Source organism: Cheilinus undulatus, linkage group 23, assembly GCF_018320785.1.
Source record: "Cheilinus undulatus linkage group 23, ASM1832078v1, whole genome shotgun sequence".
In the NCBI taxonomy this organism is placed as follows: domain Eukaryota; kingdom Metazoa; phylum Chordata; class Actinopteri; order Labriformes; family Labridae; genus Cheilinus; species Cheilinus undulatus.
Window position 1 is genome coordinate 19,188,114 of NC_054887.1, and position 26,734 is coordinate 19,214,847.

A 26,734-nucleotide genomic window follows, 5' to 3' on the forward strand; every position below is an offset into this window, starting at 1 on the left:
TGATGGTTTTTCAGGGGCTTAGCCACCTCTGTGGCCAGGTCTGTCTGGATAAAGACATCTTTATGCTTGTTTTTACACAGTGATGGCTCAAGACTGTACTATACGTCTTTATGTTTCTTTATCTTCTTTTGAAAACGACTGTATTGTCTTGCATGATTATGAAGACATTTATCTTGATGTATTTGAAAAAGAGGGTTTATTATCAAACTACATTGTTACACCAGCTATACAATATACTGCTTTGAATTCAAACAAAGTGTCCTAAATATACAGTATAAGCCTTGTTTAGTTGGCTCAAAACAAAAACATTGGTTGAAGGATAAAAAAAGAAAATGTTCCATTTTTAGTGGATTCAGTCGTCGTTCTTTCAGGGAAGTGAAAATATCTTAGTAAATAATAAGAAAAACAGGAAGTGGAAAGTAATTATCATGTCTAACCATCTAACCAGCAAAACCAACCTAAAATATCAAAGTATGTATGTAACTCTAAAAAATGAGAGTGGCTGAATGTCCTCCAGTGGAGAAGCTAAGATTTTGCTTTTGACTGATCATAGAGCAGCTGCTGAGTAGTTTCTCTGAACGATTAATAGCCTTATCATATTCACTCTCCTCGACATTTAGCAGGCACGGATTTGACATCTCACTGACAGATGCAGCTCTCTGCAGCCTCTGACAAGTGTTTTAGAGTCAGGCCTCAGTCCAGTTCGCTTCCTCTGCTGGACAGGGTTGTGTCTGTTACTCTGCAATTATTGTAAGCTTCTGCATAGCATGGCAATCTTCTACTAAAAGCTGAAATACTTTGGTTTGTTTTCATCGTCCGGCCACTATAATCAAACTGAATTCTCAGACTGAGAGTCTCACTGCTGTCAGAAATGTTTAACAGCTTGACCTTTTCTCTAAAACCACAGAAAAAAGAGGATGTTCCCTGTACACAATCATCACCACTCCTTTTAAAACACAGCTTTAACACTTCACAGTATTTCTCAGTTTCTTCATGTCTATTCTTTATGAAACCAAACCAAACAAAAACATTTTGTCCTTACTTAAATTACTTTTTGAGTCTCTGAAAATAACAGCATGGTAACTGCAATAAATCAACTTAAAGAAGCGAGGTCAAGAAGAGGAAACGGCGAACAGAAGATGGATTGTTAAAGAAATTTAGAAAGAGAGACGCGGCAGGAAGATAGAGGTTAGAGGGGGACAAGGACAGAGAAATGAGAGAGAAGAGGAAGGAGTAAGAGTCTGAAGAAAGAGACTGAGCAGCAATCAGAAGGAAAAAAATGAAGGAAAAGTTTCAGATTTGTTGATGTCATTTCGTTTCTTCTGTCGGTATCTTTAGTTAATTATGATAAAGTGAGGAAACAAGGAAGGACACAGAGAGGAGGAAAGATATACTTGAAGCTTAAAAACACCAAAGTTTAAAGCTGAATGGGGTAGGACTGTTTTAATGTTGCTGCAACTATGATGTGAAAACTTCCAAATGAAAAGTAGATAGTTTTATCCGGTATTACATGCCATTTTTAAAGAGGTTGTGCCTGAACTATATAACGAAGGTGATTGCAACTGCTTTAAAATGTGTTTTATTAACCAGGGCACGGGTTTTCAAATATGGATATGTGTTAATGAATGTAATTTTAATTATCTAAAACATGTTATAATGTTTTGTCCTGGTCTGTATTTTATAGTATTGGTGCAGGGCAACCACTGTAAAAGAGACCTTGGTCGAGGTAGGCTCTCCCTGCTAAAATAGAACAACAACAACAAAAAGAAAATGCAATGCAATATGTTTTTAGCCTAGCCAACACCCCCCCCCCCCCCCCCCATCCAAGGTGTCATGGGCCGTGAACAAGGCAGTAAACCAGTAAAATTTCTGCAACAGAATGGATTTTTTAACACCATTATCACCATTTTAATGCATGCTTTGTGTTGTAGTGCCCACACAGGGCTTAAAGTCCCTGTAAAGTGATTTAAAAAAAGGTTTGTTGAATGACAGGTGTTATAAACCACCAGGCCAAATTTCAGTCATAAAAAACATCTCTAAGTTAATAAAATTAAGCTTCAAAATCATGAAAAATGGGGCAGTAAAATCCGCTCTAGGATATTGTGGGTGTGAATGAGCTGAAGCCATGCCCACTAAGGAGAAATACAATCCTCTCAAATTCAAAAAAATGCTTCTGATCAGAGTGCAGCTGCCTGGCTCTGTGTCAGAGCAGAGAGACAGAAGTTGGGAATTAAATTTACTGTTTTCTGGCACAAATCTCTCTATGATACATTTAATGACCTGTAGGCCACCGTTGCTAATAGATGTGGGAAATTTACCCCACAATGAAAAAAATCAGCAAAATTAGGCGTTTCACTTTCAATGAAAGCAACAACATCAGCTAACAACAGACTGCACCGAGACGGACTGCTTGTTGATTTCATGTCATTGCAGCATTAAGGAGGCGGGGTAATTCCACATCAAGACTGGTGATGTCACGGCTCCTATATTTGCCCTGCTCAAATAAAACAAAGTCAGGAAAGTAGTAACAGTGACAAAGAAATGAACAATTTAATAAATTATTTTTCTGTGATCTTAAAATTAAACATGAGTTGAGTCTGCCATCACGGCTTTGTTTTAGGGGGAGGAGGGGGTCTGTAGCACCTGAAGATGCATTAAAATGTATCATCTATTTTAATTTTGTAACTATTGTAACTATTTTTATTCCCACCCCCAAAACTGTGCTTTCTCTATATAATCCATGATACACATCCTTAGAGTAAGACTAAAAAAGCTTATGTAAATGAATGACTTGGGGGAAAAATCTACTAGTCCTTCACTGACAACTATTCCTAATCATCGTTTTGTTTGTTTAGGCTATAATCTAAATGTGCTAAAAGCCAATTGGGGAGGCCTATTTCCTTGTGCCACCAGCAGTGCAATCCACAAAGAATTAATACTGCTAAATGTTCATTTAGATTCAGCAAATTTTTTACATTTATATCTTGGTTAATTTGGAGGCTGCTTTAATTAAATCAACTTACAGGATTTCTATGTGAAACAAATTATCTAGACCAAGAGCAAAGCAGAAAAAGATGCTAAATGGCTTGATTTTGTTAAATAATAAAGTAAGTTAAAAATAAATGTGTAGTTCTGTTGATGTGACCAACAATCAGCAGAGAAAGAGAGAAGTTACTGCTGCATTAAAGATGGTGAGCGTCTGTGTTTGGCCGGCTGCCATGTGAAGTAGTGTCTGATCTCCACTCTATTAGCATATTAGCGATGATCTCATGTGAGTGCGGGCCCACAAACTGCTCACATCACACACCAGTCTCCCTCATGGTCACAGGAATCATGCGTGTTTTTGTGTGAACAATGACACTGTGGCAGAGACAAACAGAGCGGCTGTAATTGCCTCGTCCTGCGGTGCTCGGCTATAACAAAGCTTCACGCTGCTAACACGGCTGCTGCTTCAAATGTGTGACTGTGTTTATGTTGTGTTTTTTTATAATCACATCCTTGTGGGCTGTGTGGGGGGTGCAGAGGCAAGCTGGTTCGATGAGAAACATGCACCGCTGAGACTTGAAGCCAGTATAAACACAGAAATCTGTGTTAATTCTGTGTCAATGTGGAGCTTAGGGAGGATGAATATCTACTAATTTCCTGTGTCCTGCTCATTCATGGACTCACCGTTTCCTTTTAAAAGGGGACTTTGGTATATCAGCAACAGGTATCATCTGCTCTCCGGGTCTGACCCACATAATAGGCCCGTCGTCGCTCTCTGTGGGACTCATGTGCCTCAGACTGGAGAACGTCCCCCACGGGAGAGTCCGCTGCAGACAAAGAGAAAAAGAAAAGGTGAGGGAAAACAATCAAAGCAGCATGTCCGCGGCAAATCCTTCAGCCAATTCTTGGTGAGTATTTCATTTTTTCATAGAGAGAGAGAGATCCTTGCCCCCGTGGCAAAACATGTCACTGGCACCCGAGCTGCTTTTGAGAGGGTGCTGAATCAGAGCCAGCCTCCCTCAACAGATAGGAATTGCCAGAGGATGCGTGCCTTTTAATATTCAGCGTACATCGCCGCTCCTCCACGCTGCATGCAGCAGAGATTTGAAGTGTCATCACAGAATAGCATACACAAAAAAAAGCTTGTCACTCTTTGAGGACAGAAGTAAACAGAAGTGTTTCGGTGGTCTGTTCCCACACAGGCTTTTTAAAAATAGAGAGCTAACACCCTGAACTGGAGCTAATCAGTCTGACACACCACTTAACGCCTCCTCTCTGCCAGCCACCACTGAGAATATTAGGTGTGTTGTTAATGTTTGTGTCTCTCAGTGTCTCTCCATCTGCTCAATTTGTAGCATTTCCAAATAATCAGTGGTGTAAATGCATCACAATGTTTGGGGAGGGGATCTGGTTTAAAGCTGCATTACAGGACATTTAGAATAAACAGACTTTTTATGAGGGGAAAGAGAGTAAATAAAGACTGGATTAGACATGGCACACTTGATATATCAGAAAAAATGATGGTGTGTGACATATCTGCAAGCTGAACACGTTCATATTAGTACTGAATCAGTCAGAGAGATAGTCTGTCTTATTTTTGCTAGACTTAAGTCTAATAAAAGAAACCAAGTACAGCAGAGGATGGTCAAAATTAGAAGCTAATCAGATCAATATTAGATATTTGGCCAATCATTTGTAACAGCATTTTATTTTACCAATCATCAACAGAATAATCAACCTGAGGCTGATTTGGCTCAGCTGGTGGAGCAGACACCCATGTGCAGAGGCTGTCAATCCTGCCACTAGAGCACTAAGGACCTCCACTGTTTTTCAGCTGAAAAATGTGCTTGTCTCCACTGCGAGGTAAGTCCACAGTATGATTCGTATCATATCATGGAATCTGTATAATGATGTGCTTCATAACGTAGCCTCTGTATCCCCCTAGGTATGATATTGTGACATTTGTTTCATGATATGTACGTATCATAGCCTCTGTATCCCGAAACTTATCATGTTGTAGCCTCTGTATTGAGACAGTTATCATGGCTTCAGCATCGCAATACATATTGTATCAGGGGCTCTGTATCACGATACCTATCGTTTCAGGGGATCTGTATCGTGATACCTACAGTGTCTTAGCTTCAGTATTGTGATACAAATAGTATCTAGGCCTCTGTACCAGGGAAAGGTATTGTATTGTAATGTAGCCTCTGTATTGTGATACGTATTGTATCGTGACATCTGTATCATGATACGTATCGTATCAGGGGCTCTGCATCATGATATTTATCGTGTTGTAGCCTCTGTATTGAGATAGCGATCATGGCTTCTGTATCATGATTCTTATTGCATTGTAGTCTAGTGTTCGACTAAAACTATGAACTAAAACTGACAAAAAGTAAGTTTAGTTTTCATCAAGCTGATCAAAACTAGACTAAAATGTAATTTAGTTTTCGTTAAACATACATTAAAAATCCATGACACTTCTCCACTGTGGGTAAATTTGTCAAAAAACAATGCACCTGTATTTCTTCTGCCTCTTAAAAGTAGAAGGCAGGGACCCCAGGTTTGGCAGGGTGCAGAGAACACACTACCATGGTTTGGTACCAGATATAGGCAAGAAAATAAATGCTTGGACTGAAAGTTGAGACTAAAATGTGAAGAGTCTTTGTCAACTAAAACTAGACTAAAACTAAAAAAGGTAGAAATGACTAAAATGTGACTAAAACTCAGATGTAATCAAAAGACTAAAATTTAAAATTACTGTCAAAATTAACACCGCTGTAGTCTTCGTATTGTGATACATATAGTTTAGTGGCCTATGTATTGCAATATGTATCATTTTAGGAAACACGCAGCTTATGTCAAGTTCTTCACAATAAAAGTCAGTTAATATTCTTTTTCTTAAATGCTTTCTTTTTGTGAACACCCACATCAGGAAATGTGCTTAACAGCTTAACAGTAACATCACAGATTTGTAGATCTGGGAGTTTTTTATTTTGAGACTCTGCTTCTTTAGATTTATGTGTCCTGCTCCAAGTCAAAAAACTCCAGTCCGAAAGCCACAGGATGGCTGCTAGCTTTCACAAGCTTTATTGACTATCACGAAAAAATATTTTCTAATCTAAGTCTAAGCACAGAGATATTCACTGCCTCATGGGCTTCTCCAGCTGTTTTTTTTTTTTCAATCTTCTTTGGACAGCTATAACTTCCTTTTATGCAAGATTTCGTTCTTCCATGAACGCCACACTTGATCGCTCTCTCTTCTATTCAGTCATTCTGTTCAGCGCTACTGTCATTCATTGTCTTCAGACTCACCTTCAAGAAGGGCGACTCCTCCAGCATGCCAAGGAACTCCGGAAAATAATCCCCGACCTCCTCGTCCACTGCTCCCACCAGGCTGATCTGTCTCATTGCCCCGGCTCTGTATGTGCCGTTACTGTATGTCCTCTTCACCTGCAGAGACACCAGGAGACAAAGAGACATTAGATAGTGACTTTAAATTTAACTATGATGTGTAGACGAGATGGTTCAGATACAGAAACACACCTTTATTACAACCTTTTTGTTAAGATAAGAACATTTAAACTGCTGTATTTCCATATCCTTAAATAACTGGAAACTCTGTAATACAACTTGCTTGCCAACAATAAGAGCCTAAATGATTGGCTTATTTTAAAGCCTATACAGTTATTTGAAGTCTATACAGTGTAGTATTGATTGTATTCTCATTCAGCTTTAATATTACTATGCAAAGGTAAGTTGCTTTATTAAAAAGAAAGCTTTATTGTATAACTTTAAATATATTATAATTTGTCAGACAAGTGAGACCACCAGTAGAGTGTCTGCTCAGCTGGAGCACCCTCTGGTGGCAAAAACTACATAATGGCACCATTATTTAAAGAACTCTCAGCATTGTTTCCTACAATTTTTGCTCAATGACAAAAGCTTTCAAGTCTAATTGGCACAGTTACATCCCACCAAAATGCTGTTCAGGCCCTACCTGACATGTCTAGATTTTTAACCCTAGATGCTGAATTTATTTTTAAGCAATTTTCTGAACTCTATTCAGGGGAACAAAATGTTTCATGTGTTTTAGGACCCTTTGTAGGAAACCCTGTTTCAACACCAAAAAGTTGGGGTGGACCTCTGAGTTAAAAAAAAAACCTTTAGTTTTCCTCCTGGAGTCACTGTAAAAGAGCTTTTATGAGAGAAAAAGTTCAGGCATTTTTTACGCCATATCTTAACAGCGATCCAAGCAAGCATCATAACAAAATCAGCATCATTACATTTACAGAGTCGATACACGTCAATACAAAACCCCACACTTCCTTTCTTCATCACCAAAATAAAATACATGCTAAAGAAGATTTCAATGAGATATGATCACAGAAGATCAAGAAGATATACTTTATTAACTGCCCTTTATGATTCACTGAAGGGACTTTAATTATTACACTCTTTTTAAAAAGATGCTACACACACATAGACCAGGAATACACACGCATGCATAAACAGGATCCTATGGTCAAGCACTAATCCAAATATGCCAGAGTGACAGAACTGCACACAGAAGAGGCCCCAGCAGTTGGGTGTTTAGTGCTTTGTCCAAGGTCATCTCATCTAAACCTCTCTGGTAACTTGAGCACTTCAATGCTTTGCGACTTGAACCAGTTTTCCACTCAAGTCCTCGAGCGACCCTAAAAGTTCATTAAAAACAGATGACATAAGGCAGTCATAAATCTATAATTCTGACTCATCAGTCTGACTGGTTATCAGGCATTTAAAGTTAGTCATACTTTATTAAACCCTGAAGGGAAATTCACAGTTTACACTCTATTGTTATTGATGCTACACACATATAGGCTGACTTACATGCAAATACACACACACACAAACAGGATCCCCATGTACATGCACTAATTGAGAGATGTCAGGCAACCCTCCGATTCCCAGCCAAGGTCCTTCCACACTGAGCTTCTGCCACAACAAAGCAACTGAATTTGCCTTTTAATTCACCAACCAGTGTTAAGATTAGTTAACTGAAAGGTTCACCACTTTGGCTTCGCTGCCATGTCTGAATGTTTGAGAGCTTTATCACACTTCTCTCTTTAACAGTCAACAACATGAGCTGGCATGTTGGATTCACTGGCTGCTGACACGATCCCCTCAGTAAGAGCCCTAAAACGACTTTAAAGCACGGAGGCAGCCACTTATCATGGTGGTAAAACAACAAAGACTACTTTATTAGTGGTTGTTAGTAAAACATTATAACAAATAGAGTTGGATAATTTTTTTTTTGCATCATACCTTATTAGATCCCAGTACAAGCTTCAAGTTCATCTTTCCGCACACCTGGTTGGCATGCCTGCCACTAGTGATGGAGATGGGGCTGCTTGAACTAGGGATGTTTCAATACCATTTTTTCCTTCCCAATACAGATTCCCAAACCAGAGTGTTGGGTATCACCGATACAAAGTACCGATACCGGTGTAAACTTCCTGGACTGACTGTGCTGTAGAAGACTAGCAAATCATCTTAGCTCTATATTTGACTCAGAACATGGCTCAACAAATACAATCATAATGTATAGCCTCTCTGTAACCTTTAAAATAGTTTTTCTGGTGATTATTGTGAGTTTTACTGCTAAATATCAAAATAACAGTAACACTGGGTTCACATCACAGGGTTTCTCTCCATCATGCTCTATTCAGGCAGCACGACATGATGATGGAAAAGCCTGCCGTTGGCCGACACTTTCAAAAATGGAAAACAACACGATGGTTAGCATTCAAGCTAGCCGTAATAAATGACTGAAAATGGATTATAAATTTTAATTCAATATCTGCTGCTGCAGTGGGTCCTTTGGTTCTTCTTCACTGCTCTGAAAACAGTAGCTCCTGCATGCGGTGTTTACAGGTGACGAAGAAGAGTTGATTTCTGGCTTATAACGCTAACATTTAGCATGGCTAAATGAAGCAAAATACAAAGTTAAATAAAATAGTATCAGATCAGTACATAAACATGTGTACTCGCCGATACAAATACCTGCGTCTTAAGCAGTATCGGACGTATTTCTGCTACTGGTATTGGATCAACTCTGATTTAAACACTGGTATCAGCAAACTCTGCATAGCCCAGTACATCACTGATACTAGTATATCAGCTACATCTATGTATGGTGAATGCTCATGAGTTGTGTGAATAGATGGTTTTATATGTCCTCAAACAGCCTGGACCAACAGGTTGCAGTGTAAAGAAAAATGCCATACAATATCAAGTTTATTTATTGAATGTTGTTTGACTGCAATACAAGCGATGAGAACACAAACTCCACACTGACATGGAAGCTGTTAATCACTAGAGGGTGTCAAACAGAACCTGAGAGTGTGTTGGCGGTTTAATTTGATGTTTCTGCTTCAGCGGTGTGACTCCACACACTGTTTGCTGCTCTTCACTTGGCTGACAGAGCGTGGCTTGTGTGTGAGTGTGCGCCTACCCCGTCTCCAGTACCCTTGGCCCTCAACAGCGTCTTTGTGTGTGAGAGAGTGTGTGCAGTACGTGCAGCATGTGGCTGCATGGTGTACTCTCTGCTGATCAGGATGTGTGTGTGTTTGAGCGTTTAAGTGTGTGTGTGTGTGTGCGCAGGCTAGATCCTTGGCTGCTCGCCTCCAGTGAGTCACCACTTGACAACCGGGGAGAGATAAAGAGGGAGCGAGAGAGAGAGAGGAGAAGGACCAGAAGGGGGAGGAAGAGAGTGAGGATTCATGGGAGAGAGAAAAAAGAGGTGGAGGGAGACAGATGGAGAGAAAGTTAAGAAAGACAAGCTGTGAGGGAGAGAAAAGAAATGAACGGAAGACTGAGAGAGCGTAAGAGAGGGTGAGGACAGAGAAACATGGAGAAGATAAGGACAGTAGGGAAGAATGATACTGGATAAGATTAAATAAAAGGTGAATATGTTAAAGAGGCAAGAAGGAGAGGAAAAGAAGAGGTGACTTCAGAGGAAGGTGCTCAGCAGCTCCCAGGGGTGCCCTTTAGCAAGGCACTGAATCTTCAAATAGCAGCTAAGAGGCAACATCATGCAAGAGAGGGCAGCTCTCAGGTGTTTATAGAGCAAATGTTGCAGATATACTTGCTGAAATGTGCTGCAGACTGAAATATTTGGAAAATGGTAGGGACGCACAATATAGGATTTTTGCAACCTTGATTTAATTGTTTTTAAATGGTAAATTATGACAATTTAGTTTTAAAGTTGTAAAGAATGTGATGGTAACTATCAGGAATTCTTTTCAACAATACATATTTATATTGGCCAGAGTGGCTAGTAAAGATCAAAACAGGGCCTTCAAATTTGTCGATGTATTTTCAAAGATACTTGTTATTTGTAGGGCTGATAGCCTCAAGTCGATTGGTCGATTAATTGGTCAAAGACCTCATGTTCGACCAAAATCCAATTGGTCAAACAATCGTACATGCTACTTTAATTGGCAGAATCCATTTTTTGCAGGGGTGAGAAGGGAGATGTAATGTGTTTTTATTTTTTCAGTTATCTGGTGTTACAAAAATATAATTTACAAAAAAAAAATTACTATGAATAGAAATATTCAAATTTAATTTACTCGTGCCCTTAAGGGTCATTTATTACAGGTTAAATACCCATAAAGTCAAAACAACGTCACTAGGACCCTCCCACCGAGCAAAGCCCGTGAAGCACGTTAATACTCAGTTTCCCATTAATTGATAACATGTCGAAAAAGTCAGCGGTGTGGCAACATTTTGTTAAAAAGGATGATTTTGGTCCGTCCCACAACCAATCGATTAATTGATGATCTGGTGCAATTTTAGTTGACCAAGTTTTTCTTTGGTTGACTTCAGCCCTAGATATTTGAATGCAATCTTCAGCCATTTTTACGAAACAAAAGTTAATAAGAGAGGAGACATAGCAATGTTTCTGTTCCAAAACTTTGCCAAATGTGTTACTTAAGACAGTGTAAAGAGTGTGTTTACTTGATAACTCATTATTTTTACTACTACCACTACTTTTACTTTACTTCTAACTTTCTAACATCATTCATTACTTATTTATTATGCTTTAAATATGTTTTACAAGTTGACTTATGAATGGATATTCGTTTTAAACAATTAGTATGTTTAGCAGGAGTCCACTGATAAATAAGCCAATTATAGCCTATTCAAAATAATCATTTATCTGCTAAAACTTGGCCGAAGATGCAAATGTTAACACTTGTATTTTCACCAATGAAGTGCAGGGATTATGACTTGGTTCTTGTTCTATTACTTATCCTGTAGAGGACGCCTTACAAGTCATAAGCTCTATATTTCCATATGTACCTCCTTACAGCAGAGTGAACTAGAGCCCCTCGATGGTAGGTTCATAACTAGTGTTTCAATTCAACCTGCTTGTCAGATGTGTCTCGTTTTGTCAGTCACGTTTATCTGTTTATGTTTGTAAGTTTAAGTTAGGGTAACCTAGCTCAACATTAGCTAGTGATAAACTTAAGCTGAGTCAGTAATGGCACAATAAACGTAATGGTGCAATATCTTGGTTAGGGCTGGATAATTAATCGAAATTTAGATGAAATTGCAATATGTCCTACTGCAATTTTCAAATTGCAGAAGGTGCAATATTTCTTTGAAATTAAAAATTTGTTAAATATCAGTTTATATTTTTTTCTTATGTAGCAGAGATATGTTCCACCCATCATGCAAACATCTAAGTGTCAGTATTTTTAGAATAGTTTGCAAAAATCCTACTTTCCTTATTTTTCTAAGTTTTTCTAACTCAAGATGAGAAAGACATGAAAGTGATCATTCCTTTCAACACAACAATTCATATTGAATTTGCAATATGAGTAAAAATAATTGCAATTAAATATTTTTTTTTCAGAATCATTCAGCCCTAGTTTCATCTATTTAATGTTGTGTTGGTTTAAACATAGCAGGATTTACAGCTCATGTTTGCTGACAATACATAAGATGTGGAACTTAAAAAATAATCGCACATTAAATCACCATTGCAATATTGGAAAAAATGATCACAATTCGATTATGTTTCCAAATTGTTCAGCCCTACCCTTGGTAATATTACGCTTACTCAGGCAGGTGCATGCTGCCAGATAAGACCAGAGCAAATCAGAGTAACACGACCGGTGTTTCTGGTCGGAGTTTGATTCATAATGACTTCACGGTTATTGCCTTTTTGCACAGCATTTTGGTCATGATGGTTATCTTTTTGATAATAAAGGTAATGGAAAATAGTAAATGTTCTGCCTTTACTTTATATCTTTATAAAACAAATTTACTTTGACCTATATTCATGGCTCAGAAGCAGCTTTTTGTTTAATTAATGAAAAACATTATGTTATAAAATTAAGCCACTGATATATTAGTAATTGAAATTTTTGGTATCAGCCTCCATATTGGTCAGGCCCTAATACTTAGCATTATGTTTTGCTTGTTTGTAATGCATTGTAGCTACCAAACTCACACGCCACTGTTGATGGCTCTATGGATGCTGAATGTGATGGGCATGCTTGTGTGCACAAATGAGGTTCCTAAAAGACAAATAAAGTTATTTTATGATGATAAAAGATGAAACTGACACCAAACTGCATAGCAGTCCCACATTTGATATTGTGAAATATCATTAAATGAAGATCTTGCAATACTGTACATCTATCATTGCCGAATCTCTGCGTCATGTTATAACTGTTATCACAGGCCGACATATCACAATGTAGTCTAAGTAATCCTGTTATTCCACTTCTAATGTCCATGCAGCAGGTTCAGGACACACAGTAGGTGACCTTTAAAGTCGACATATTGTAAACACTAAAAAGAATAATACCTGTGTGCTAATAGCTCTAATTTCATGCGTCAAAGCACAGCCTATTGGTGTTTTTTTAATCTATGATAAATTAACTAAATAAATTATCATGCATGGACAGGCTGAGCCACGTGGTCCTGCTTGTTTATTCGCTTCATTTCCCTGCAACGTTCCCCTGACACCGTGTAATATCCCACTAAGAAGATGACGATGACTAAAAGCCTGAAATACTCACTCCGCACACGTAAACACATCACAACTTTAAATAGTCGCACTGAGTCAATGACCTAGATACTGAGAGGAGGATGTGTTTGTGTGGATCCAAGAGCCTTACAAGCATGTGTGTGCTTCCACAGCCACCGTTTGTGTTTATGAGTATATGCATGTGTTCATCTTTCTGCTTGCTTTTAATTGTGCGTGCATTTATTTTCTGTGAGTGTGTTTACATGATGCATAATTTAACAGCAGAATAACCCCCCCCCTGCCCGCCCTGTGTTTCAACAAAGAGAACAGCCTCTCAGTATCACAGGAGGAAGACTCGAAAACACACCGCCACGAATAAAACGGATAAATTTAACAGTCAGTGACTCAAACACACACTCACACACTTTTAGCTCATCTAAGAGAAGGAAACCGGAAATGTGACACTTCCTCTAAGTGCTACTGTTTGAGATGCTCCTCTCAATCTAGGGTCTGAATGTGTTAAAAAAAACAGATTTTCTTGTCTTTTACTGCTGAATTTAAAAACAGACTTTTCAGTGAGCAATAATTGACACTAACATTAATATGGTTAAAAATATGGTGAAAACAACTAGCCTTTAGCTAACTTATCTTGGCCCCTAACTCCAGTGAAGACATTTTGGACAAAGCTATGTTTCCAACTTTGTGGCAACAGTTTGTAATAATGATAAAAGTAATGATAAAATGTTGGTTGTTTTCTTGAGATCTTCACCTTTAACTAATTTCTAAATATTATAATAATTTCTAATTTCTCCAGATATCTAAAAAAAAAATCACAATTTATGTACCATCATTGGAAGTGGAATAAAATAAATAGCACTCATGCATGTCTTCCAGTGCTTTTGTCATGATGCACTTTATTAAACCTGGGATGTTCCTAGGCAAATCATTTCCAATCTGATTAAATTAACTTGTGTTCAGCCGACTAGTCTTAAGCAAGTAAACTCATTTTGTAAAAAAAACTTCACACCATAACAGTGCAGAGCTGGCTTGCAGAATGTGGCTAATATTAGCTTAGCAACCTTTCGATCCTCTTTGCAGGTTAATGTCCACATCCCGCAGTACAGGAGGACACGCATGAACATTTGATCTTACTCCATTTCCATGAGACAGCATGGAAATTTGGTAATTTGTCAAGGATTGTTCTTGACAGCTTGGGAGGATCAACTTTGTTATGTGGGGGGAAGGATATAACTAAGTTGAAATCTTAAGTAAAAAGACAGCAAGTTACCCCTTATCACAGCAGACATTTGCGACTCACTGGAAACAGCTTTGCGACCCACATTTGGGTATGGTGGCGGGTGAGAACTACTGTTCTAGATAGTGCTAAACTACGCTGTTCCTCCAAGATGCTCTCAGTGCTACCAGTTAGCAGTTGTTTACATTGGATTAAAGAGCACTGTGGCAGCATGGCAGTAGTCATTGAGAAAAACTTCAGTGGGTACTAGTGGCTGCCATAAAGCATAGATGGAGTTTAACTGATTAAATTCCTTTCCTGACTACAAATGGATCTGACTTTACCTGTTGAGCTGGATAATCATGTTCATCCCTATTTTTTCTTATTTTTCTGTCCTGTTTCTTTGTGCCTTCTAAGTTAAAAACTGCAACATTTTTATTTAAAGAGGACAAATTATACTATTTTAAGACCTCAGAGGTCCCTAAATCATGCCTGTGAAGTTTGTTGCTGAAAAACACTCCAGTATTGGATTTTTGCATGTCTAAAGAGCCCTCTGTTTCAGCCCTTCTCAGAACGAGCCGTTTCTGTGTCTGTGGCTTTAAGTGTTAAAGAGCTGTCTGACTCCGCCCCTGACCACACCCCCTCTCAAGAAACAGATGTGGCACTCCTGATGTTACAAAGTTACAGACACTTTTATCCAAAGTCAAGGACCTAACTGGGATTCAAACCACCAATCTCCCAGACTAAAGCCAGCAGGGTAACACACTGAGCTATTTTCCCCATCTTCTTCTTCTCTCTTTTTTGTTGGTGGTTTTGTGAACGTGGAGAAACTGTGCTGCAGTAAACGGCAATAAATGCCACCTGGATGAGCCAAATTTGCAAAAGTGAAATATCATATAATGCTAAAAAGATGGTAAAATTTGAAAGGACGTTCTTCGGATATTTCAGACATCTTTAGTTCAATCATCAATCAGTCAGATCCCTGAGGGACAGCTTTATCCAAGGGTGCACCAAACTTCTAACAAAACAAAAGTTTAAGGAGGAGCTTTAAACATTGTTGAATGGAAAGTTTCTTGCTGGGTTATTGAAATAAAAACCATGGATGACAAATACAAATAAACCAACAAAACAATAAAATACCCCTTTACCTCTGAGTTTTGATACATAAAGTTACTGCATCTTATTTTGCATTCATGGTTCTTTTACATTCTTACACACTCAAGATCACTGTCATCTTCCCCTGCTATCTCTCTCTTCAGCTAAAAGCAGCAAATCTTTAAATCTAAAAGATCCTCTTTCTCTTTAAATTATCCATTATTTCATGTCTCTGTCTCCTGTCTCCTTCATAATACTCCATACCCTCGGGTGGGAAGTCTTTTTAATCTCTTTCCTGTGCTATTTTCCGTCTCTGTTCCAGCAGCTGTATCTACTTGTTAATTCTGTTGCAACTTCTCTCCCGCAACACATCTTTCACTCTCTCTGTCTGATTCCATGTCAGGAGGTCATGTAGCCGCCGCTCTATCTGACCTCTCCTCACCCTCGGCCTTCATCCTCTCTCTCTGAGTCATTAAGTCTGGTCAGTCTTCAGAGCTCTAAGTCTATTACAGCGCCTGCGTCACAACAAAGCTGCTGACTGGTGCCAAATTCACAAACGTTCCTTACATAATCTGTCCCCCGGCTCAGCCACAAACACACAGGCACACTTTGAGTTTAATGTAATCTTTGCTTTACAACTTTATGTAAGCCCAAGTTCACAGCGGCGATGTGCCACGGCTTTAGCTCTGAGGCTAGTGTGCACGCTTGTTTTGGCTACAGTAGATCAGATGGGTCAAGCTCGAAATCAACTTTCTATCTCACCTGATGACCTGAGCTGTAAAAAACATACGTTAAAACTACAGCTGTATTTGCATGAAAGTTTCAGTAACATTTTTTATTACCTACAGAAGAAAACCAGACCATTAACAAAAATGTTAAGTACAGCGTCTAGAAAAAATATTCACCCCCTTGGATGTTTTACCCTTTAACTGATTTTATAAATCAATTATAGTCAATGTAGCTCAGCTTTTTGGACAAAAAACCCATAAAAACCTCCTTAATGTCAAAGTGAAAACAGACTCCTACAAATAAATTTCAATTACATAAAAAATATGTAATGCAAATGCATAAATATTCACCCCTTTCAAGTCAGTATTTAGCAGAAGCACCTTTGGCTGCAATCAAAGCGCTGAGTCTGTGTGGATAGGTCTCATCCATGCTTGCACATCTGGACATTCCAATTTTACTCCATTCTTTCTCTGCAAAACTGCTCAAGCGCTGTCAGGTTGCATGTGGTTTTATTGGGCAGCTGCCAAAAAGCATCCCCACAGCATGATGCTGCCACCACACCAAGAAAAAATATCAGGTAGAGTCAGGGCTGGGCAATATGACCTAAAAATTTAAATCTCTGATTTTTTACACTAAATCTGATTTAGGATTTATTCAACTTCCTCTCCTGCTTTAGGTCTGCAACATGTATGAGAGGAATACATGTTTAGGAGAGAACTGATATTGTCATCTAGTATATTCATCACAGCTGACTTTTTTATGTGGATAATGAAAATAAAAATACTTAAATTGGCATACTGTTAAGTAAATGATAAACCAGTAGTTAGCAAACTTTTGGCCCACTTTGTCTGATGAAAATATGTTCCAGCCCACCTCAACACATAAACATGTACTGACATATACAAACAAACCTATCTCACACAGGTAGGATGTGGCAGAAGGAGGCTAGCCTTCTCATTAATACCAATCACTTACTGCTGCATTATTTGGTAATAATGTGTGACTGCAATTATACTGGACAATTCTGCAATTTGTGATTGCGATTATGATGTAACACATAAATGGTGTCATGAGTGTACTTGCTTGGTTATCAATGAAAATACACATAAAGATAGTTCTGAAGTGTGTATTTCTCAACCAAAAACATACAAATATTAAGTAGCAAAAAAAAAAAACAAAACAAAACAAACAAAAAAAAAAAAACTAAAAGGTTTTCCACAAATATCACCTTTTTGAAAACAATGGTACTTCAACAAAAAAACAACAGTGGCCCTTCTACAGGCATTTTCTGAACCTTTCAAGTATGACTTAAAGAAAAAATAATGCAGACTTTTATGTGATTATTTAACTGCACAGCTTGAAACTGTGATTGCAGTTGAAATTAGAGTAATTGTGCTGCACTACCATGACTGTACAGGTCACGCCGGCGTCGAGCTATAACCCTTTAAATTTTCTTGTCTCCGTTTTAGTCATGATGTCTCGTGTTGATTCATTGATTGCAATGTTTTCCTGGAAGCACTCACATAAAATTTCCCATGCTTTGCTGGCAGTGCAAAACATTGACATTTATTGTGTAGTCTTGCCGAGCCCCCTCCCACCAAAAATAAAACTTTAGTAATCTCTGAAATAATAAAAACTATCTTTCTACTTGGCATTTTTGGGTTAAAAGTGATTTTTTTCTTAAGCTAAAATTGCTAAGATCCAATGCTAAATTTGTTAGCCTGTTAATGGTAATTAAATTAGGTGCAAGAATCAAGTTTAAAAATTTACTGACCTTATTGGTCACACTTAAGTTTGATACTAGAGGGCTAATGGAGAAATTTCAGAGTAAAAGTTAGGGAGAAATCTCTGCCGTTTGTGTTCACACATGCAGCTCGCCCAGGAAAATTTCTGCCTTTTTGGCACTCATCCACATTAGAGTATTTCTCTTCTGTCTGTGCTGCTTCACATCTGTTATCATCATTTAGTGTTTTAAAAGACTAATTAAGGTCAATGAAGCTCTGGGTTTTTACATAAGAGGCAAGATAGTGTTTGTGTGGGAGTGTAATTGGATTTCTTTTTTAAATTGCCAGTGACAAATGAACATTAACTTAGCTTGAAATGTCCTTCCCTGCATCAAACCAAGTTGAATCATTGATGTAAGGGAAACTCGATAACTTTATCAAATCATTAAACAGATCAAAGATTAAACTGGCATCTAATTTCTCCTACTTCCTGTACTCTTGAACGTAGATCAACATGAAGAATCTGTTCAATATTTGCTTGTTTTTATCCTAATTTTCTGCCATTCAAACATATTAATACACTCTATGACTAAACAGGAAAGACCAAATTTACCTCACTGTGAGGCACATCATGTATCGACTGTCGGCTGTGCTTGCCCTGAGAAAATGGAGTGCTGTAATCTTCTATAATCCTTAGCACCACTGAAAATGCCTTCAGTCAGGTACTGAATACAAAATACTCTCAGAGCCTGAGCAGTGGCAAAGCAACTCTGATACCTGCACTCAAATCCCCATTTCTTTCTTTTTACAAATATAATATCCACATGGAGAAGTGTGAGGGGAAAAACAATACAAACATGAGAAACAAGACAAACAGCGGCAGTCAGAAGTGTTAGGGCTGGGATAAAAAAGAGAGAGAGGAAATCTGCTTGTGTGGCTGTGCACACCTGTGCTCTCTATATCAGAGAGCCTGCTCTAGAAGTGTGGACTGTATGTCTACTTCCCAAGGTCACTGCTGAGAGCTGGGAGGGAGGGAGAAAAAATTAACAAGACCAGTGGACAATGACGTTAGCCCTGTGAGGAATGCTACTCTTAAAGGGACAGCGCAGGAGAGACAGGTTTGCAAGGGGAAAAAACTCAATTAAGACAATGACCTGTGTAGAAGTTTAATTTACTCATAATAATTTGAGATTATGAATGTAATTTATTCAGAAAGATGTCGATATCAAGGATGCGTTTGTTATAGCAGGGCTGGACGAGACAAACACACAAGATCGCTTCATGAATATTTCATAACAAGGAGAAATAGCCAGGAGGAGAGCGATAGATAGAGAGCATAAACTATTCTACCCCCTGCAGTACCACACACACGCACTTTCACACAAGTGTGGTAGCTGGGGCTGAAAAGAGCAGGCGGTATCTCCACACAAAGCCACTCAGGAGGTTTGAGGCGACAAAGGCTTTTCATTCGTGAACTACAGACTGTAAATAAAGAGGTCTGACCGTGTCGCTGTGCTCAGAGAGAATCCACATAGGCAACACAAACACAAAGATTTAATGTTTTCAAGTTTTCTCAAAAGGTAGTTAGCATGCTGCAACATTTTATTCTCTATAACAGCCTTTCCCACCCTTGGGACCACCAAAATCATTTTACAACCATTACATGAGACTCAGATATTTATCTATTTAATTGTTTGTGGGGTCACCAAGTACAACTAAAGAGCTGCTGTCATTTATTTTGTCTTAATCAGGCATCTACACAGTAACTTAAATTTTATTTTCTAAAAATGTAAATCTGTAAATGTTATTTTTGGCCAAGCAAACTCTTTCCAGGTAATTCAAGTCTCTGAAGGCAAAGATAATCTTACTACTATAAATGGCAGCATGTCTGTGTTGATTTGCACACCACACCTTCCTCTCAGAAGACGTATTGTGTGTTCTGGTTCAAAACTGGTGGTGTGAAAAAAAAAAATTATAATGTTGTGCTGAGTCATCATTGTGGGACTTACGCATTCCATTTACCTCAGATGTCGAAGCTGGGAGTGATGTTAAAGCTCCACAGAAAAGTGTGTGCACTAAAACTTTGTAAGTAAGTCAAAAGGCAAAGCTTTAACACTCCCCTGACTGTGTTGTTGGCCTGTCACCACACATACGTACCTGCGTACAGAGACGCTGAGCCATTATGCAGATAACTGGGGAAAATACACCCCTTTCCGTGCAAATTAGCCTCACAATAATAATAATAATAATAATAATAATAATAATAACTAGAAAAGCACTCGGAGAGCGCAGACCTCTGCCGTTAGCCCTATCTCCCAATAGTAAAGAATCCTTAAAAAAAATTCCTGGATCCAGATGGTGATCTAGATCAGTCCCAAAATCCAATCAGTTCGTCCTCATGCCATTTCTGAAATTTCCTGAAAATTTCATCAAAATTCGTCCTTAACTTTTTGAGTTATATTGCTAACAAACAAACTAACAAACAAACAAACCCTGCCGATCACATAACCTCCTTGGCGGAGGTAATAATAAAAAAATCTATTTATAAAGTGCTTTCAGTCAAAGTGCTTATAGAGATAAACTCAACCTGACAATAAAAACATCAGAGAATCCCCAAACATATACAAATAAACTGAAACAATAAAAAGGACACCTGTAAAACAAACAATTTAAGACTCATATGCAGCAGTAAACAAGTGGGTCTTCAGCTTTGCTTTAAATACATCAATGGAAGATGCCTGGCTGATTTCAACAGGTAGACTGTGCCACAATGTCGGTGCATGGAAGGAGAAAGCCTGTTCCCCAACCGTCTTTTTATGGACCTTTGGGACGCTATAAGCCCAGTCCTCTGGGAACGCAGAACATGAGTAGGGACATACGGGTTCACCAAATTTGACAGGTACAATGGGGAAATGCCATTTACAATTTTATACATTAGCAGCAGCACCTTAAACTCTGCTCTATCCTGAACAGGAGTAATATGCTCATACTGGTGCGTTCTGGACCATCTACAGACCACAAAGACTCTTTTTTGGCAAACCTGTCAGAAGGACATTACAATAATCTAAACGTGACGAAACAGAAGCATGAATAAGGACCTCAGCATCCTGAAATGACGGAACTGGTCCAATCTTGGTGATATTACTGAGGTGAAAAAAGGCCACTCTTGTCACCTCCCTTACATGAAACTCGAACGCAAGAGTTTGATCAAAGAGCACACCAAGATTCTTGACTCTGTCTTTACAACAAATAACACAGTCACTCAGAGTGAAATTATCAAACAGATGATTAAGTCTCGCAGGTCCAATAACCATCATTTCTGTCTTAGCAGAGTTCAGAAGCAGGGAATTTGTTGATAACCAGCTCCTAATAGATGAAAGACAGGCCTGAAGTTTATTAGTGTCAGATCCACTTTGAAGGACCAAAGGCATGTATAGCTGTAGCTCATCTGTGTAACAGTAAAGAGAGATCCCAAAAGAACGCAAAATTTGACCCAAAGGTGTCAGACAGAAAGAAAACAACAGCGGACCCAGTACAGAACCCTGTGGTACCCCATGCCTAACAGCATAGGACTCTGAAAACACATTGTTAAAGAAAACACTTTGAGATCTCTCTGACAGGTTTTTAGCCTAATATACAGTCATAAACTCAATAGAAGACAGTTTTCAGAACCTACACATTCCTTCAAAAACACTTCACTGTTAAATGAAAACCAATTAAAATCAAATTGATTAGAAAAGCAGTAACTCTAAAATATAAATAATGCATCATTATAGATATAAATATGGTAATCATTTACCAGGATTTTGTAATTGAAAAAATTACATTTTTTCTTTAAAAAGCAAAAACCTTGCACAACTAAAACATGTGGCTAATCAACTTATGAGGCTACTGCATCTTTGATTGTTATCCTATAGTAGAAAATCCAATATCTGTCAATGGGGCAAGTATAAGCAGACACTGGAACATATCCGAGCATTCCTACTATCAACCTCTTTTTTCTTAATTCCTCCACTTCTTTGTAGTCACCCTTTTAGCCCTCCTTCCTTACTTTTAAAAGCCTTATCCTCTTTTCCCCCGACTTAAACTATGTAAGAAAAAGTCGCATGAGAATAAGAGCAGTCGCCACCTGCACACGACTCAGCCGTCTTTATTTCGTGGGAGAAATCAGGCATCTGTATCGACGCCAAAAGCTGTGTAACGCTGGACAGATGGAGGCAGATGCTTCAACCAGATGGTGAAAGTCTCAACAACACAACTTTTTTATCTGCATGCAGCAGTAAGCTAATCTTTTCTTCAAGAAATCTCTTACTTCCCTGTAGTTTCACTTTATTCCTCCCATAAATCTAAGTGTATCTTAGAGCGTTAAAGCCTCCATCCTGTGTCATCTGTCTCTTCATTCCTCTCCTGATTTTTAAAAATCATTTTATCCTCACTTCATGTCTCTCCCATTAGCCTTCTACTCTCATTAATCTTTGTCTTTGGGGAAATGAAGTGATGTGACAAGTGTGGAGGCTAGGAGGTGATGTATGACTTTCACAAGCAAATGTGAACTTTACATAAATGTTTCTTAAAAGCCCTTTGTTTTAAAGTAGTACTGAAAATCAATCTGCGTGATTTATATTCACTGTACAGATCCGAAATACAACATTTATAAGCTTAATGACCTCTCCATTTATTATATCACCTAGAATCTACAAACCAGCACAGTGTGGGTAAAACTTTTCATGCAGCCACCAAGAAAACACAATAAATAAGAGCTAATGTTCATGTGTTTAGGTTGCTGTCTTTGTGAAAGCACTAAAAAACACAAAATCTAATTTGTAGTTCTTGGTCTGTCTCCACCTTTCCCTGTGAGAACGTATAAAAACAAAGAAAGCATAGCTATCTCTGATATATTCCTGTTAAACTCCACTCACCCTTAAAACCACATGACTTCAAATTCAACTCAGTAAATCATGTGATTTTAACAGAAAAGGGCTAATCTTCTGGACAAACTTAGAGATCAGAAAACCTCCAGTGTGACGTTAACAGCGGAGGTTTTGTGTTAATGGACAGTTGTGTTGTTCTGTTGTTTCAGATCTCTTTACTTGCTCACATCTCCTATCACTGTTTCTATCTGAATGTGCTGGTCAGGTGTCAACACGATTGTTTTACTTCTCCAAATACTGTTGTAGCCTTCCTGACCCAGGTCGTAGTGCCTCAGACGGAGTATCCACAACAACCAATAAGAGCGAGCAGACCAGGTAGCGCCACTCTCACCTTTCACAACCATAAACACAACTGCAACTTAATTCCAGCCAGGATTTCATCCTGAGTCTTTTCCTTGTTTTATGATTTTTGCTGCACCTGTAAAGCATGCCAGGACAGCCTGTTGTGGCGGAACAGCAAGATGGTATCTACACACAACCTTGTATTTTTTTTCTGAAGTCACGTGATCATCCAAGGTCGCAGGAAGGTTGGCAGGTGTGTGGTCTCCAGAGATCTGACAGTCTGTCTTAGTTGGCTTGGGTGTGCATTCAGAGGATTAAAGATGAGAAATCATTTGAAATGTCCTAAAGTCTGTGGTCTCCTGCGTTTTTAAAATTGTTTCAGATTCAGAAATCGTCTAGTGTGTGGCCGGCCTTAGTATGAAATCACAGCCATTAGCAGGTAAATGATGCTAATTTGGTTTGCAGAAGGCGGCTAACTTTCACTAACAGAGCTAGCATCACTTGCCTTCAAACATTCCTGTGAAATATAATATAACCAACACAGCCTAGTACAACTTTATCCACATTCTGTAGATCAAATTAAAGCTAAACCATGCTGTTTTAAGGAGATGCTATCAGTGCTATCAGTTCACAGTTGTTTACATTCAGTTTAATGAGCATTACGGCGACATGGAAGTAAGGATATAACATATAAAATAACTTAGTTGACAAATGATTGAATCAGATCGCTAGAAAGACAAACACTGACCTAGTCGTCACCTTTAAGCTACACTTTTATTTTGAAATGTCTGCAATTTTACATCTGTACACAAATGCTTTATGAGATTGTTTACAGATAAACACCACCCTTCTGCCCCCTTTATACACAGATTATAAGGCCGCTCATAACCAGAGTAATCATCCGGTGAAATGGGCTAAAACTTTGTCTCAACTCCTCTATTTATCAAAATCAAGTTTGCAGTAAATCAAAAGTAACATCAGTTCATCACTGTAACATCAGCATCATATGCCAGATTTAATCTAATAAAATCTCATAATGTACTACAAAACTATAATTGAACTGTACGCCACATTAGTAGCCCACCTCTGTAAAGTATGAAGGGCCGAGAAGAGCAAAGAACTTTTCAAGTCTGCATGTGTGTAAATGTGTTCAAGCAACATTTAAGTCAGTTGCATAACCTGATAAAAACGCCTCACGGGAGCTTCAGTGTCCTTATTTTTGATGAATGTTTTGTTTTCTTTATGATTGTCAGCTCTGTAAAGTTCTTTGAATGTCTCTATGCATGAATAGTGCTTTCAATGAGCGTGCCATACCGGTTAAATGACATCTGATTATCTGTCAGCAATTCGTCTAACAGTGTTGTCAGACGTTTATTAACCAAAGGGAAAATTTCCTCTGATGAAACCCCTATTTAGAAGCACTTGGCTCGAGCTATTTTGGACTCCATACTTTTTATTTTTTCGCTTCTTCTGTCTGAGCTCACCATCTGCTCTAAGCTCTCTTCATTCCCCAGCTGAATAACCAAAAGAAAAAAACCTGTGTAATCAGTTTTTACGATGAGCAATAGTTGCAGCGTTGTGTGCACCTGTCCCACCAAAGACCCACACAGATTCTCCTCAAATCTAATATTTCTGAGTTTATGTGTGATTAATTCTGACTGACCTGAGAGTAGAAATTAGCCATCGTGGTTGTTTCTATGTCCTTCTTTCCCAGTATTTCCATTTTGACTGGAGCTGATGGAAACTTGGTTGAGAAGTAATCCAAAAAGTCAGGCAGGTATCCTGCTTCTCCGTGGATGATCCCCATGACGTAATGAGCTGCCTGGAAAACAGTTGAATAAAGTTTTTATCAAAGAGCACCAGCATTTAAAAAATAAACATGCAGAAATCTGACTAATAAGAGTGCTGTACCTGGGATGAGTCCTCGCTGAAAGACAGGGTAACAAACTCCTGGGCGAATCTCTGCCTCTGTCCCTCGGTGAGAGAGGAGAGCTGGGAGGTGTAGGCGTGAGCCACCAGGGCGCCTCCGTTAGGCTGGTTCTCGATGTGGATGTATGGGGCGAACTCCAGCCCTGCCATGCCAGGATAAGAGCACTGAGGCAGGTGTTTCGTCGGGGAAGGCTGTGCTGTCTTGAGAGAGTCGTGTAGAGAGGAGGCGTTCAGAGGGGACGAAGGCAGTGGGTGCGTTTTGTTGTTAGGTGGGGTGTAAACAGGGAGGGGGGACTTAAATGGAGACAGGGAGGAGTTGTTGGGAGGCGGGGAGGATGGAGGGCTGAGGAGCAGGCCGGCACAAATGGTCTGGCAGGAGCGGTGGTACATCTTCACTCGTTTGTGTTTCTCGCCTTCTTTGTGTTTCTTCTTCTTTTTCTTCTTCACTTTTTTGATTTGCAGCTCCTCAGAGTTTATCTTGGCTTTCTCTTTTTCATCTGGACAGGAAACACAGACAGAGAGGAAATCTTTATTACCATAAACCAGAACTACACAAGTGCATTTAAAAACGGGAATATTGTGGAACAGCTCACTTCCCCCCACAATCCAACTCAAAAGAAGTTTAATACACAAAGTTAAAGATTTCAAGAAGCTTTTCATGTTTTTATTTTGATGACTTAAGCATCCAGCTTTTCAAAATCAAATATCCAGTATCACAACTTTCAAATATTATGCAAGACAAATAAAATGGATGTCTGATTATGCAGTGAGGTGTTATAGAAGCCCTGGGGGCTTTGATAGCCTCTTCCTGACTCAAGTGTCACTCATTATATTTTCTTTAGCCACACTATTTTCTTTAAATGCATGATTAAGAGCTAATGAGGAAAAAAGCTGCAAAAAAGTGGTGCCACGAGAATGGTCTGTGTTGCAAAGCACCCCTGCATAATTTGTGCTAAAAGTGCATCTTAACCTCCTAAGACTCTGCACATACATATGAGGACATCACATTTTGGTTTTCCTATATTAATAATTTCTGCTGCTCGAATGTAAGTGTCCAGAATGTCCTTTGAAGTTTAAGTAATTTGCTTGAAATGTTGACAAAAATTGCTATTAATTTTCCAGAATTCCCATGGAAATGTTAGGAAATTTGAAAAAAATTTGCTTCATAAGTTTTAGTAATTTTCACAGGATTTGGGGAAATCTGAATTGAATTTTTTGATGATTAAGTTGCTAGATTCTTTTTGGGAATTTTACATTGTTTTAATGTAATTTAGTGGAGCTTATTTGTACATTTTGGGGGGGGATTTGATCAGAGAGTTTAGGGGAAATTTGCCTTGAAATTTTGTAGGATTTGACTGAAAATTTCAGGAATTCATATGTTATTTTAGGGGATTTTTTTAATCAGAATGTACAGGCTTTATGATAAGCTTCACTGAAATATTTGGGGAATACTTGAAGAAATTTGGGGTATTTGTATGGGGAAAATAGTTTGAGAATTTTCACAAGATTTTGTAAATTGGTTTTATTGTTTTAGGGAATTTATATGAACATTTTCAGGTATTCCCATGGAATCTGAAAAACATATTTGTAATTTTGGGGAAATTGTTCCTAATTTTTGGTGGGAAATTGATTTGAAATTGTTAGGTATTTTGATGGAAATTTGGGAAAATTTGATTGGGCATTTGGTAGGGAACTATCACTTGACATTTTTCATAATTTTCAGGAAATTTGGCTGGATCTTTTGGGGAACCTTACAGTACATTTTCATGGAATTTTGGAGAAGGAATTTATAATT

The 26,734-nt window shown here is 38.5% G+C and overlaps 1 protein-coding gene across 2 annotated transcripts in view; it reads right to left on the minus strand.

Moving 5' to 3' along the window:
- LOC121505401 (lysine-specific demethylase RSBN1L-like) overlaps positions 1-26,734 on the minus strand; it is a 63,523-nt gene that overhangs the window by 14,509 nt on the left and 22,280 nt on the right. For both annotated transcript variants that reach the window (XM_041780699.1, XM_041780700.1), the window contains 4 exons: positions 24,922-25,436; positions 24,674-24,832; positions 6,304-6,441; positions 3,670-3,812 (listed from right to left, as the gene is read on the minus strand). In XM_041780699.1, coding sequence (XP_041636633.1) covers positions 3,670-3,812; positions 6,304-6,441; positions 24,674-24,832; positions 24,922-25,436 — 955 coding nt within the window. The remainder of the gene's footprint in view (positions 1-3,669; positions 3,813-6,303; positions 6,442-24,673; positions 24,833-24,921; positions 25,437-26,734) is intronic.